Source organism: Protomyctophum bolini (genome assembly GCF_963924005.1).
Source record: "Protomyctophum bolini genome assembly, chromosome: 9".
Lineage (NCBI taxonomy): Eukaryota > Metazoa > Chordata > Actinopteri > Myctophiformes > Myctophidae > Protomyctophum > Protomyctophum bolini.
The window spans coordinates 41,552,164-41,566,624 of NC_137870.1; the positions used below are offsets into that span (position 1 = coordinate 41,552,164).

A 14,461-nucleotide genomic window follows, 5' to 3' on the forward strand; every position below is an offset into this window, starting at 1 on the left:
TACTGCGTATATACATACCCCATGCACTTTTAAATGGTGTAAACACACCCACATCGCCACGGCAACATTTATCTCCCATACTCTGATGGGTCGTGGCGTGGATTCACGCAGCTCGGTTCCCTCACTCTCCATAAGCCTGCTATTTTTAACGTGTCACTCACTGCTATAGGACAATTAGCGTGCACGTGTTTATTTGCAAAAGAAACATTACACCGTTCAATCAAGCAATCGGGCCGCAGAGAAGCTTCAAACATTGTTTCTGTTCCCAGAAATTGTGTTGTGAATTGGCTATTTTGCACTTTTTTTGCCAGGTGAAACCTGGCTTATGATCACTGCTGTTGGCTATAGCGACTTTCGCGCGACCTATGATTGGCTACGCCCGAGTCGGACCCCATACTCTGAAACGCCACCTAAGCCAATGGGAGTCTGATGACCACATACTCAACCAATTAAGCCCCCAGACTTCCATTGAAGTGAATAGCAGGGGGCGGGCTAGCCCCATATGTGCCCTCTCCCTACGCTCATTCTGTAGCTCCGAGATGAGGTCACACACTAGGCCCCTCCCACGCGTTTCAGGAACGGCGCAAGCTTCCGCAATATACGTTTCTTATCCTTACCACACCATTAATCCAAAACGTGTATGGACCATGTACGTTTACACTAATTCATACATAGGAGCGGCGCAGAAAATCCCGCCGCTCCTATGTATGAAAGCCTTTACGTCCCGTCTTTTGTCAGTCGCTTCCATGTTTATCAAGGAAGTGTGCGTGTGCGCGTGCATGTCGAGTGAACTGAAGTCAGTTGGAAATTTTCGACCAGGGGAGGCGCCGGGGAGGCGCTAAAGCTTTTCAACTTCCTTGATAAACATGGAAGCGACTGACAAAAGACGGGACGTAAAGGCTTTCATACATAGGAGCGGCGGGATTTTCTGCGCCGCTCCTATGTATGAATTAGTGTAAACGTACATGGTCCATACACGTTTTGGATTAATGGTGTGGTAAGGATAAGAAACGTATATTGCGGAAGCTTGCGCCGTTCCTGAAACGCGTGGGAGGGGCCTAGTGTGTGACCTCATCTCGGAGCTACAGAATGAGCGTAGGGACAGGGCACATATGGGGCTAGGGGCGGGCCTGTCGCTCCTCATCCGCTCTCTAGATATCTCAATGGCCTCAACTCAGAGTCTCTATAACACCGCAGAAAATGGAGATGCACAACAGAGAATGCTTGTTTCACCTGGCTGTTACTGATAAGCGTGTCATTCTTGTTTTACACTTATAGACAAGGGGTCTAAGTAACGTTATTAAGTTGATTATTCACACGGTATATCATAAGAAGAGTTTTTCCCTCTCATGCAGGTGCAGGTCAGGACCATGCCATCCGCTGCCCTGCATCAGCTGTTGTCTGTGTGATGTGTTTACGGCATTTACTAGTGATCTGATCACTGTCTGTAGAGGCTTTTGGCTTTAGGGGTATAAATGCATGGAATGAGAGAGGGAGGGAGGGGGTGGAAAAGGCTCCTGGCATGCGTTCGCATTGCCATGTGGGGTGAAAAGAAAAAAAAAAAAGCAGACTAATTAATGAAGAAGATGCAGATGTGCAGATTCTTTCTCTTTGTTGGAGCTGGCTCAGCTTCGTGCTCTTGTTGCTTAATCAAGCGGTTAATTTAATTTATCTGAGAGAACGAGAGAGGCACAGAGAACAAGATAAAGCGAGACAGAGAATTATGAAAATAAATTGGGGATAGGAAGTTATAGTGGATGTGGGATGATGAAAGGCCTAATTGCATTGTATTGATGAATTATCTCCGTCCGTGTGATGTTCTCCATCATTTGTTGAGAGGAAAGTTCTAACAATAAGATGCAAGATCATATAGTTTCAGTGATGCTGCCAAACAAAGCTTTGCTTTCTGTCTTTGCTGACAGTCTGGTGTAAATCCTTGATGTTCCCAAACCACATTAGACCCCCACAGGTATACGCTGTGAGGAATAAAAGCCCCGCCATGATGCAGCCTGCCATGTGAAACGCTCAAACATCTGTCTGTGTTGCAACTAAAGCCTGATTTATGCTATCGTCGCGCGCGCGCCGAAAATGGCAGATTTAGAGTTTCAGAAACGTCGCAATGCAGCGTGTCGTGAGGCTTGTATAGATTGGCTCCTTTCGGTGCGTGACGGAATTCTGAAAGTACAAATAAGAATTACCGCAGGTGTGTTTCCACTTTCCACACATGGCTTACATACATCACAATCAAGACCACGATTCCGTCTTATCCGTCTGTGCATCACCTCGCGGTAATCACCTCCACCAATCAGGGGTATATGCGTGCCCATATTGCTATAAGGCTATATAAGCCAAGCGGCGGTGTGGCCAATAATAAACATCCGCTCTTCCTTCGGAGAAACGCCCCAGACGTCACTCCTGGAGGAGTTTTGAAGCTGATCCTGGTGGAGAACAGCTGTCTAACAATGACCTGGAGAGATTGGAAATTGGGCTTTAAGTATGGAAGACGGTGGAGAAAACACCAGCGAGCGAAGTTGGAGGGATTGTTCCAAAAAACGCCATCTGCTCTGCAGTGCTTTGAACTAACAGATCAAAATCTGTCAGCTATAACTCTAAATGCCCCCCCCCCCCCCACACTTCTTCTCAATTAATCCTGTTGTTTTGCCATCGCCTTCATCAATCAACCTATCCCCCCCCACCTTCATCAACCCAACCCATCCCCCCCACCCATCTTCCATCCATCAATCCATCCGTCTTTCACTCTCTCCCTCGCTATACCGTTCTCCTGACGAATCGTAGGAATTAACAGGGCTTGCATATTGATGTTCTGTCGGCCGCCTGTATGCCTCAGATGAGCTCGCTCGGCAACTCATGCATTTATACATCAAAGTGACAAACCAACTCCTCTATTAAGTAGCTGTCTGTCATCTCTGACTGGTCAAAGGTCGGCTCCGTGACACATGCCCCCGCGTTCCCTCGTCTGCCCCCCCCCAGAGCCCCGCGTTTGGCAGACGTTTTTGGCAGCGGCTCTCTCTCTCTCCCCTGACCCTCTTTAACCGTTTTTAAATTCTAGGGAGACGCGGCCCGTCGCGGCCCATCCGTCAAGCCGCGTGTCACTTAGCGAGGGGAATGCATTGCCATCACGTTACGCAACTCCCTCCAGAGAGAGGGACTGAGACGTCTTGTAGAGGAGGGACAGTTGTCACGCCTCGCGCTACTTGAAAGAACTCCCCACTCGATCAGTAATGCAATTGGCGGTATAATGAGCCTGATGTCCTTACTAGACGTCCTATATAAAGTCCTGGCAGAGGTGAAAAAGTTTTGTGTGGGGGAACTTAAAACAGAGCACAGTGTGCTCGGCCAAAAAGAAAACAGACCCCTGTATCGCTGCAACACTTATCACTGTGGCCTCCACCTCCTGCCCTGCTGCTCTCTTTCAATGTTTTTCTCTTTTATGCTCTCTCTCTCTTTCCCTCCCTCCCTCCCTCCCTCACCCGCTCTCCACCTCACTTCGTCGTGCTGGCTTCCATTACCACCTCCACTGTTGCCACATCTGTCATTTTGCTCCTGAAGTTCTCTCTGCCCACCTCTTTGTGCGTCCAATTAGCCGGGGCTAAAGCCCCCCTTGCTGACTGCCTGCTAACGCTGCAGCTTGGACGGCTTTTTTTGGATTGTTATGACACTGCAGGCCCTGCTCACTCTTATACTGTCGGTGTGTGTGTGTGTGTGTGTGTGCAACTGGGCACACATTCCCATGAACCCTTGAGCGTGCGCTCAGTATGCACGCACCACTGGTAATGTCACACTGCACACAAACGCACACGATACACAGTACACACATGTGCACACAGTGCACGCTCACGTGTGAGCAGCAGCCTGAAGTGCTTCCGATTTTGGCAGAACATTTTTTTGTTCCGCGGCCAAATACAAATTATTTTGCGGGTGCTCGACATTAAAAAGTTTGAGGACCACTAGTGGCCTGCAGTATAAACGTGGACACATGAATGATGTGCCCAGGAAAGACACACACACACTCCGGGGCACTCAGTCTGCACCAACACTTGGAGAGGTGTTGTAATTTACTGTGGATTGGGGGCTTTCCAGGACAGGACTCGATTGGAGACCTAGGACAGGTGGGTGTGGTTAGGTGGCCTCCCAAGAAAAAAAAAAAAGTGAATAACTGCTCCTGGCCTGGGAGCAGATTAAGTTTGTGTCTGTGTGTCACGCACACGCGCGCACACACACACACACACACACACACACCCCTCCTCCTCCTCTAGGGCTCTGTGGCAGCTGAGGCAGCCCAGAGCATCTGCACAGCCACAGGGTAAAATAGCAGCTTTCCTACAATACATCCCGTGCCCACACAGGGCAATCACAAACACACACACACACACACACACACACACACACACACACACACACACACACACACACACACACACACACACGCCCGCATCACACACAAACAAATTAAACACATGCGCACACACGTGCGCACACCAAAAGCACCTAAAGCCTGCAATTCCACAGCTATGCACAGAACTGTGTGCCCGTTTGGTTCCCTGTGAGTCTCTGTACCCAGCATTGCTCTACGTACCTACGGCATCCAAACACTTCTCCCATGCAGTTAGCACATTGGTGGCCTTGTAACGTAGAGCACATATACATAAGAGTGAGTGCTATCAACCTAACGCATAGTTAAAGATAGGAGAACTGCAACAACCCCAGGTCCTTCACTGTGTGTGCGAAAAACACAAGAGATATCCAACCGTTTCAAAAAGCAGACAGATATTGCACCTAAAAAGGTGACAGCTGTCTGCAAATGACAGCATTTTTAGCCATTGGCTATGTTACAACCTGTCCCATTTCTTTCGTCTATAACACTCTCTGACTCTCAGACGCAAGACAGACCAGCTGGCTCCTCTGCAGTATCCTATCAATCTTCATGTGTACTGAAGAGAATCTAGTGTATTTTATCTGTTATTGTTATTTTTATCTGGCACACTCCCAGAAATAACTCCGGCAAGTTAATCTACACAGGCTTCTTTTAATTTGGAGGTTGTTTTTTCAGCGTAGTGTCACGGATCGTTTGAAGAAAATTATGATTTAATTGAGACAATGATGAAAATGATTTTGCTTAGGGCACATTTAAAGACACATGTATACACAGTAAAACCCAATTTGGCACGGCAATCGTGAGTGAGGCGTGTTGAGCTTTTAGGTCAGCTTTTTTAATTGTGTGATATTTATAAATTAGGCTTTACACTTTTCAGACTTGAATCAACACTAATTTTTCTGTCGTGTTTCACAGGGTGTTTGGGGTACTATACTGTGAGGGATGAAAGTTGTTTGAGACGGAGGCGAAGGGGAACTGAACTGCAGTATGGCAGTTATGCTGTCCCTTGACGATTGACCCAAACTGTCAATAAATACTTATAGAGACACAAAGAGTGTCTCCATAGGGAACCACTGCTGGTTATCAAATCAGTGGAAACCAACGTAGTCGTGGTCGCGGGGGCAACAGCTCTACCAGAGAGCTCCAGATTTCCCTCTCCAGCGCAACATTCCTCCAACTGCGCCTTGGTCTGCCCCGGGGTCTCCTCCCAGTGGTATACATGCCTCGAGGACCTCCCTAGGGAGACGCCCGAGAGGCATCCTAACCAGATGCCCGATCCACCAAAGCCGGCTCCTTTCCAGGCGAAGAAGTAAAGCCCATCACACACCGTCTGCGACCGTCTGCGGCGCGACGCGTTGGACGCAGCCGGTGTGTGGTGGGCTTAACTCTACTCTGAGTCTCTCTCGTGTAACTGAACTTCTCACCCTATCTCTAAGGCAGATGCCAGCCACCCGACAAAGAAAACTCATTTCGGCCGCTTGTATTCACAGATGTTTCCCGAATCCGATATTTATGTTTTTATATAGAACCTCAACACTTATGCCATAAAATCACATGACAGACAATATCCAGTCTAATATCATGATATAGGTATAATATTGATACTATAGGTCCCGATCAGGGTTTTTTTTTTTTGTTGCTCCCGATCCGATTCCGATCATTTGAAAATGACGTGATTTCCGATGATTTCCGATCACATGACCGGATTGGGACAACCCTACTGTACCTCTAAGTGTCTGGGACTGGGAACGTGGGGTGAACCGGGTACCTTCTAATTTCCACACTCATTCTGCTCTTTACAAACCCTGAACTACATATCCCAGCATTCTTTTCAGCAGTATAGCAGCAGCCCTTACAAATAGGTTAATGAAAGTTAAATATCGAATTCCGAGGGAATCAAACATCTGAAAGTATCGGTCTCATGGGGGAAAGAGGTGAAATGGGAATTAAAATGTATTTTAAACATTTGAAATAGCACTATAGCCTACACCTTTGGCAATTAGAATGAATTAGGCCACTGTTTACTGAATTAGCATAAGCCATGTGGTTGTTATTTTCGGAGGTATTTTAATTGTAGCTATCTCGGCGGTTGGTCATTATTGTAATTGTAATGGAGTGCATTGCAAACAGCTCTCTTTTAATTAATCCCTATTTGCAAATTAACCCATTGTGAACGGGAACCCATTTTGGTGTCGGCATCATGTTATGCTTTAGCTATTGAAAAATAGCAGATCTACAAGCTCATAGTGCGCCACCGAGTGGCGCGCTACGAGCTTGTAGGTCTGCTATTTTTGAAAAATCGAAGAACGACTGACATTTTTAGAATCTGATCTCAGGTCAGAATGGGTTGATCAAGACCAGTGTGTGTCCAGTGGAAACCTCGTATGAATCTGATCTCAGGTCAGAATGGGTTAACAACCACACTGAAAGGAACTCATTATCAGGTCTTTCATGGCTGCCTTTTGACTCATTGTTTTCCTGTCTTTTATTGTTGCTAATTAATATTAGAATAATAGGTTCTGGTAGAATATTCATGCTCACACACATGCACGCGTCTGCTCGCTCGCTCGCACACACGCACACACACTATTACATTATTACATATTTCCACATTTCCCCAGTTTGAGGAAAACGGCCCATGTGACCCCTCTTTTTAAAGGTGGTGACAGAGAGGACCTAAACAATTACAGACCAATCTCAAAACGGCCCTGTCTAAAATCATGGAAACACTAGTTAATAACCAACTCAAGCCATTTCTCAGTTTTAGTCCCACAGCAATCCGGTTTTTGGCCAAATTTCAGCAGTCACCTTAGTTAAAAAGGATATAGTATCTGCACTAGATAATTATTTATAGACCTCTCAAAAGCATTTGACACTGTAAGTCAAGGCCTACTCCTTGAGAAACGGCACAATATCGGTCTGGATAATAGGGCCCCGCTGTTGGTTCCATGACGGGTGGCGCCAGTGTGTTAGGGGAAGGGATACTCAATCGGATTTCCTGCAGGTTACCAATGGTGTGCCTCAGGGTTATAAAACACGGGACATGATGTTAAGACTGTCCATTGTGCCAATAGATGGTGTTGCCTCACATGAGATTTGCCTTGATGTTAACATTGGGAAGTGTATTTCTTAACTAGGGTATGATGTCAATTTCGGGACACATCCTCAGTAGTGTGCCTTTGAATCAGCGGGTGTTTCGGCCTTCAAACACTATATACACCCTCATCAAAGGTGGCCAGCTAAAGGGTGATCAAGCCTTAGCTTGTATCCCATGCCCCAATCATTAAGATTTGCCTCCCACGAGACTATGCAAGGCAGGGGCGTCCTCTTCCCTGAGCCAGCCATGCAGCTGACCGCATACCTCATATGCCCTCATGTTTGAGGGGTTTGAATGGAGTTCTCAGATGTGTGTGTGTGTGTGTGTGTGTGTGTGTGTGTGTGTGTGTGTGTGTGTGTGTGTGTGTGTGTGTGTGTGTGTGTGTGTGTGTGTGTGTGTGTGTGACCTTGACCTTAAAAAATGGGATAAACACCAAACCGAGACCCTACACACAGAACTCTGCAAATCCATCCTCCAATAATGCATGCAGGGCAGAATTAGGACGATACCCACTCATAATCAAAATAAAAAAGAGAGCACTTACGTTCTACAAATCTCTAAATGCTACACTCGTAGATTTGTTTTTAATTTTTAGATTTTGATCTCGGCAGCACTGCAAATGAAGGGTGAACCTCGATGCTTTTTCGAGGATAAATAAAGGTTTCAATCACATCATTAATGTACATTTTTTCCTCACGCTCCACCTATGAAATGTTTTGTTTTCTCTCATCCTCCCTTGGTTTATCATATCAGTACAAATGAATCAACTTGGCACATGAGTCCTCTAGTCTAGCATGCAGCCTCCTGGGAGCTGTACCGTATCTGATCAATTAGAACAGCTTAAGGTTTTAGAATTATGCGCTGGCGTGTTTGAGAAAATCATGCGTATTTCTGTTATTGTTTGCCAAATGTGCTGCATATTGTGAATAGGATAGTGTATCTCAGACATCCCACCCCGGAAAGACAATTTTAGGGAGGTATATATGCCACATATATGAGCTACAATATATGACACGTAAAGTTCACATATGAATATATGATATGCAGCATATAGTCTGCATATATTTGCCATACAGTATATTGGCATATATGTTCATATAGACTCATATAAACTTCCAGGAGAGGTGGGATGTCTGGTATGCAGTTGTCTTTGTGTTACACTGTTTGTTGAATTACTATATGGGGCAGCACTAGCGGATCAGGGGTAGAGTGGCCGGTATCTTGAGCAAGATACTGATGCTGAGAGAGAGAGAGAGAGAGACAGAGACAGATAGGAGAAACCAGTTAACTACACCCCCTCTGACAGATCCAATGGAGTTAGCTGGTTTTGTCAGAAGTGCTTTTTAATAGTCATTTAGCTGCTTTCTGCCGGACGTTATGTAAAGATGTTCAACTATACAACACATCTTCAGAGCAACACGGTTGTCAGGCGAGGTATATACATGAAGCCTTGGACGATTGTATTTTTGCTCCACATTCTGCAACTGGTTCATGGTCATGTTTTTTGGCTTCTTTCATGTGTGCTCACCATCTTTGCTCGCCGTGTGTTTTCAGACATGCCACTGGTCAACCTGTCCGTTGAGCCACAGCCCATTCTAGAGGGGAACCTGGTGAAGTTCCACTGCTCAGCCAAGGCCAATCCCCCGGTCACACTGTACAGGTGAGCCTTTTAAAGCCACTTAGTAGTTTGTCTCTCTCTCTGTCTCTCTCCCTCTCTTTGCATCTCTCTCTCTCTCTCTCTCTCTCTCTCTCTGAAATATGCTAAAATACGGGTAGCCACCATCTGTCTCTCTGTACAGTGAGCCAGCCATGTGGTTATTCATCAATCGATCCATTATCCGTCCTTACGTATTTTCCGTCTGTCCATCAGTCCGTCCATCCATCCATCCATCCATCCATCCATCCCAGCCATCCACTCAACCATGTCTCATGAATAATTTTGTTTGTGGTTTTATTTTTAATTATTTCATATTGTGATGGATTATAAGTGGCCCACACACACACACACACACACACACACACACACACACAGTCCTTACGTTGTGATGAGGAAAACAAGGGGGTAGAATATATAATGGGAAAAGAAATATCGCAGTGAACTTCAGTTCAATATACAAAGGTCTTCTCTGATGGATGTCGCGTGTGTGGATAACACATTTTCACATTAAGTCAAATGTGGCACTTCATTATTGATAGCATTAATCATTGTCAGACCATTTTTTTATGACGCCACCCATGACACTATTACATCCGCCCACACTTTGAAATGAAAAGATGGAAGGGAGACAAAAAAAAAATCCCCAACCCCAACAACAACAACAACAGTGAAACTGACACAGAGAGCTGATGCAGAAAGATGTAATGAAAAGCGTCCTGCAGCAAAGCTCATTTGGGGAAATCTTGTCATGTTCCAGTGGGCAGAAGAAGAATGTGACGGCTGCTAGTTCTGGATTCTTGATGTTGTTTTGGTAAAAGCAGCACTGTCTCCCACGAACATTAAAAGAATGCATCCTTGTGTGGGAGGGTTATAGCTGAAAAAAAATATGGCATGTGTTGGTGGAGTGTCTGGAGGAGGTTGTCAAGGTTACGGCGGCGTGGGGGGAAGTAATTCTGACCCCGGCTGTACCGTACGACGGAGCAGGTTCTCTACTACCGGCGGGCTCACTGGAGTGTCGCATTGTCCGCCGTGTGCGGACACCAATAAGCAGACACACAAAAGCACAGGGTGTTCTTTTTTTAAATGGCCTCGAACCGCAAATATTTCTCATCTTAGCACTTCTGTTGTTACCGTCCCCCGGTATGTCAGGTATGTCTGCTGCTTGCATGCCTCCGATGAGATCACGTCCCTACTCCTTTCTATGTGCTTTGCTTGTAAAGACATCTGTCTTTGGAATCCAGGCGTGTGCCTGCCTTGTGAAAGAGGGTGGAGACGGGAGTATGAGGACAGAATAGGTAGAAGTGATTGCTAATGGGAAGAAGTAAAAATGCAGTAGCACGCTAGTTCTTCTAACCATGGCTTCCACAGTCCACACATGCAGCAAGGCATGTAGCGCTCAACGTGAATTCTTTACTGAATCGTCTGTCCATGCAGGGGCCGCATGTCTATATCTTTTCATATGTTAATAACTCAGAAGTGATGTGCCAATCCAGCCGCGGGTTCCTTAGAAAACTTTGCTGATGCTCAGTCATCCACCAGCCCTGTCTATTTCCTACAGATTTTTAATGAAAACATCCTGCCACACTAATTGACAAAGGCGTGCCGGCCATCTGTCCGGGCCTACTATACTACCACACCGGTCTGCACTGTACACACTACGCATCCTGCATGCCACATGGGGAATGTTATAAACTACATCCCATGCTTTCCTCCCATGTCATATTTACCGTTCACTGCATTTTTTAAGGATACTCCCCGGCGTCCAGACTGCATGGCCTTTCCTTCAGAAAGAGCTTCCTTGCTGTTGCGCAAAATATGTCATAGTTTAGCAAAACAGATCTACAAGCTATAACAATGCGTTGCTATATACTCGAGGCATTATTAGCTTGAAGATCTGTTATTTTTTCCATGCTTTCAACCGGCCAATCCCTTGATAGATTTTGGTCCCATAGCGTCACTCAAGAGAAAGTTGTTCCATGCTATACTACAACATGCCCCAACATATTATAGGTCTATGAACACCGGACATCACTTAATTGCGATCGACTTGCAACCCATGCTTTTTTAAACAGTCCTCCACGTCACTCTGTCTGTGTTTGTGTGTGTGTGTGTGTGTGTGTGTGTGTGTGTGTGTGTGTGTGTGTGTGTGTGTGTGTGTGTGTGTGTGTGTGTGTGTGTGTGTGTGTGTGTGTGTGTGTGTGTGTGTGTGTGTGTGTGTGTGTGTGTGTGCGTGCATGCGTGTGTGCGCGCGCGCGCGTGTGTGTGTGTCTAATGGGGGACTCACGCTTTTATTTTCTCCCAAAACACACATCTATACCCTCCCCCCCCGGCATCGGCTGCTCTGAGTCTGAACTAATTTAGCCTACAATCATTTCACGTCTCCTTCACTTCAAAACAAAGTCGACTTGCCGTTTTCAGTGGTGGAGAATGCCACATTTTTGGCTCTAACCGGCAAGAGGGTCCCGCCGCCGACGCGTGTTGACCGCCACTAATCGCTGTTATACCATTACACATGTTTAATTGGTCATTTCCTTTGGTTTTTCGACCGAGCTCCTTCACATTTCTCAGCAAGTAGTAAGTGGTCACAGTGATTCTGTGTGTTGTGTACCAGGCATTAGGGACTGATGGACAGACAGGTATGACAAGGACTTGCAGCTGCTGTCGGTAAAAACATATATGGACACACAAAATTACAAAATGAGAGGATAAATACGAAATACTTTTCCCCCTATGCTGATATATTGGCTCTGTTTGTGGTTCAAATACAATATATAGTGATGTCTGAACAGGCCTGAACCTTAATATGGAGCCTGGGCAGGGGCCCGGCCTGTCCAGAGCCCGGCCAGAGGCCTTTTGTGGCGGTTATGGACAACTGTGGGTGCGACCGACTCGAAAGCGGGCACTGTGCACTCCCTGCGGGGGTGTGGAACGTGTGTGGAATTTGAAGTCAGTAGGGTGAACGGCTCTCAAGTTATGTGCATTACAGATGTACACACACACACTGTACAGTATACAGACGTGGTGAATTTATAGATAGATTATTATCATTATTTTACCTAGCGAAGAACAACAGTGATACAACGATACAACAGCACACTATCAGAGGCGTGCACAGAAAACGGACAGTATTTACAAGGTCTCCACTTCACTGGCTTCGTGTGATGAAAGCCCAAAATGAGGCGATATACTTATTGTGGGAAAACTTCGCTCTGGTCTTGTGTGAAGTGAAGGCGCACCGAAGTGATTTGTCAAAGGCACGGCTTTCTGTGCGGGAGAGGCTTTAAAAAACGAGAGCGAAGAGTAAGTGGAACAGAATCGATAGTGAAGGAAATTGCCCCGCGTCTGAGTCTCGCGACTGCATCGTGGTGGGGGAATGAAAAGGATGTACAACACTCTCTCTCACAGATGGCTAAAACAAAGATGTAGCATTTACTAGATTACTAGATTCTAGCCCTTAAGTTGAGGGGGCCGGGGAAATGGGGAGGGCAGTAAGGTGGGGTGGGGTGGTATAGTAGCAGTGGTAATATGGATTGGACTGTATATGTAATAATGTATTATGTATAGTAGTGTACATCAGAAGCATCAGCTCAGTTGGTCCTTGTAGGTTTGAGTGTCCGGCGCCCTGAGACTGACTGGGAGGTCAGGGTTCGATCCACCCGGCCCGGGTCATATATACCAAAGACTCCGAAAAATGGGGTAATGCAATGCATAATCTATGTAAAGCGTACTTTGGATAAAAAGCTCTTTATATTAATGTACCATTTAATATTTATGCTATTGAGAAAAGGCAACTTTCCCTTTTTGGGTCAATTGTGAAGAATAAATGTGGCTTGAAGCAACACACACAAGTGCGTGTGCACGCCACATGCACACACACACACACAAACACAACCACACACACCTTCTGCAACCCCCCCCCACAACCCCCCCTCCCCCCGGAGGCCCTCCATCTGCAGTGACACAGACTGTAGTATGAAAAAACCTCAACCCGCACCCTATATAATCTCGACCAGATTCTGGTAAATAATGACTTCTGATATACCGTGCAGGGGGTCCATACTATGTGAGACTATACAGGAGCCAATGTACCAATTTTCATACACTTTCATATTCTACAATTCAGATTTATCTGTGAGATTTATGTGGGCGGCGCTTTTCCGCGCCGCAATCCCATCATGCATCATTGGAAATCTAGACCATGGAGAGACTGGGGGAGACTGGGGGGTGGTGTGTGTGTGTGCGTGCGCACGCCCGTGTGTGTGTGTGTGTGTGTGTGTGTGTGTGTGTGTGTGTGTGTGTGTGGTGGATGATGGTGGTCTGTGCACTGGGCTCTGCCCGGGGATGGAGTTGACTTGAGGGACTCCCCCCTTCCCGCGGCGGCAGCCCCCCCCACCCCCACCACCACTGCTCCCTCCGTCCAGATTATTCCCCCCCAGAGACTAAATGAATGCATGGCAGCGTGGAGGAGGAGGACCACGCAGAGCCCGGGGGAGGCGTTGCCACTGCCACGGAGGAGCAGCAACATGCAGGCATGGGGCGGCCGTTATTCAGCTCTAATACACTCTGTCTCCCGAGATCAGATACGACCACCACCAAGGACAGAGGCAGTCCTCAGACGAATGGCCTCTCTGCCAGGCCTCCAGAGTGCCATCCATCCCCCCCCCCCTCCATGCAGGCCCTGCACACCCCAGCGCACCACCACACCAGCCCATCCTCCACTTCAATGGAAACTCTCAAAAGCACAGAGTCGATGTGCGCGTCCGTCCGTGCGTGCGTGCGTGCGTGCATGCGCTTGCCATGCGTGTGTGGTGGCTGAGGTGGGGGTCGGTGCTTGTGGGGCATATACCGTTAAGAAGGGGAACGGTGATTTCTACACTGCCTACAACCCGCGACGAATCACCGATCCGGGTCAATAGCTCTGACTTTATAAAAGGTGGAAGCGGCTGGAAATAAGATACATCTCTAAAAGACACCTGAAGTGAACCGCGGGGCTCGTACAACAAGCTCCCCCAGGGCACCCCCCCATGCAGGGGAGGAGGAGAAGGAGACGGAGAAGGGTGAAGAAAGGAGAGAAGACCTGAGAGAATTGGGCCCATGCAGGGGAGGAGGAAAGATGCAACGGGTGGTGACAGGTTAATATGGTGCATGGTGGGAAAGGGGCTACAGTAATGTGCTTGCATTTAACGTGGAGCTCGACCGGGGGACAAGGACACTGCTGTGTGTGTGTGTGTGTGTGTGTGTGTGCGTGTGCGTGTGCGTGTGTGTGTGTGTGTGTGTGTGTGTGTGTGTGTGTGTAGGGGGGGGGGGGGGG

General features: G+C 47.1%; 1 protein-coding gene across 1 annotated transcript in view; it reads left to right on the forward strand.

Moving 5' to 3' along the window:
- Positions 1 to 14,461, forward strand: part of kirrel3b (kirre like nephrin family adhesion molecule 3b) — a gene marked incomplete at both ends in the record, with an annotated part of 253,165 nt that overhangs the window by 192,966 nt on the left and 45,738 nt on the right. The window contains one exon of the mRNA XM_080771662.1: positions 9,048 to 9,153. Coding sequence (XP_080627788.1) covers positions 9,048 to 9,153 — 106 coding nt within the window. The remainder of the gene's footprint in view (positions 1 to 9,047; positions 9,154 to 14,461) is intronic.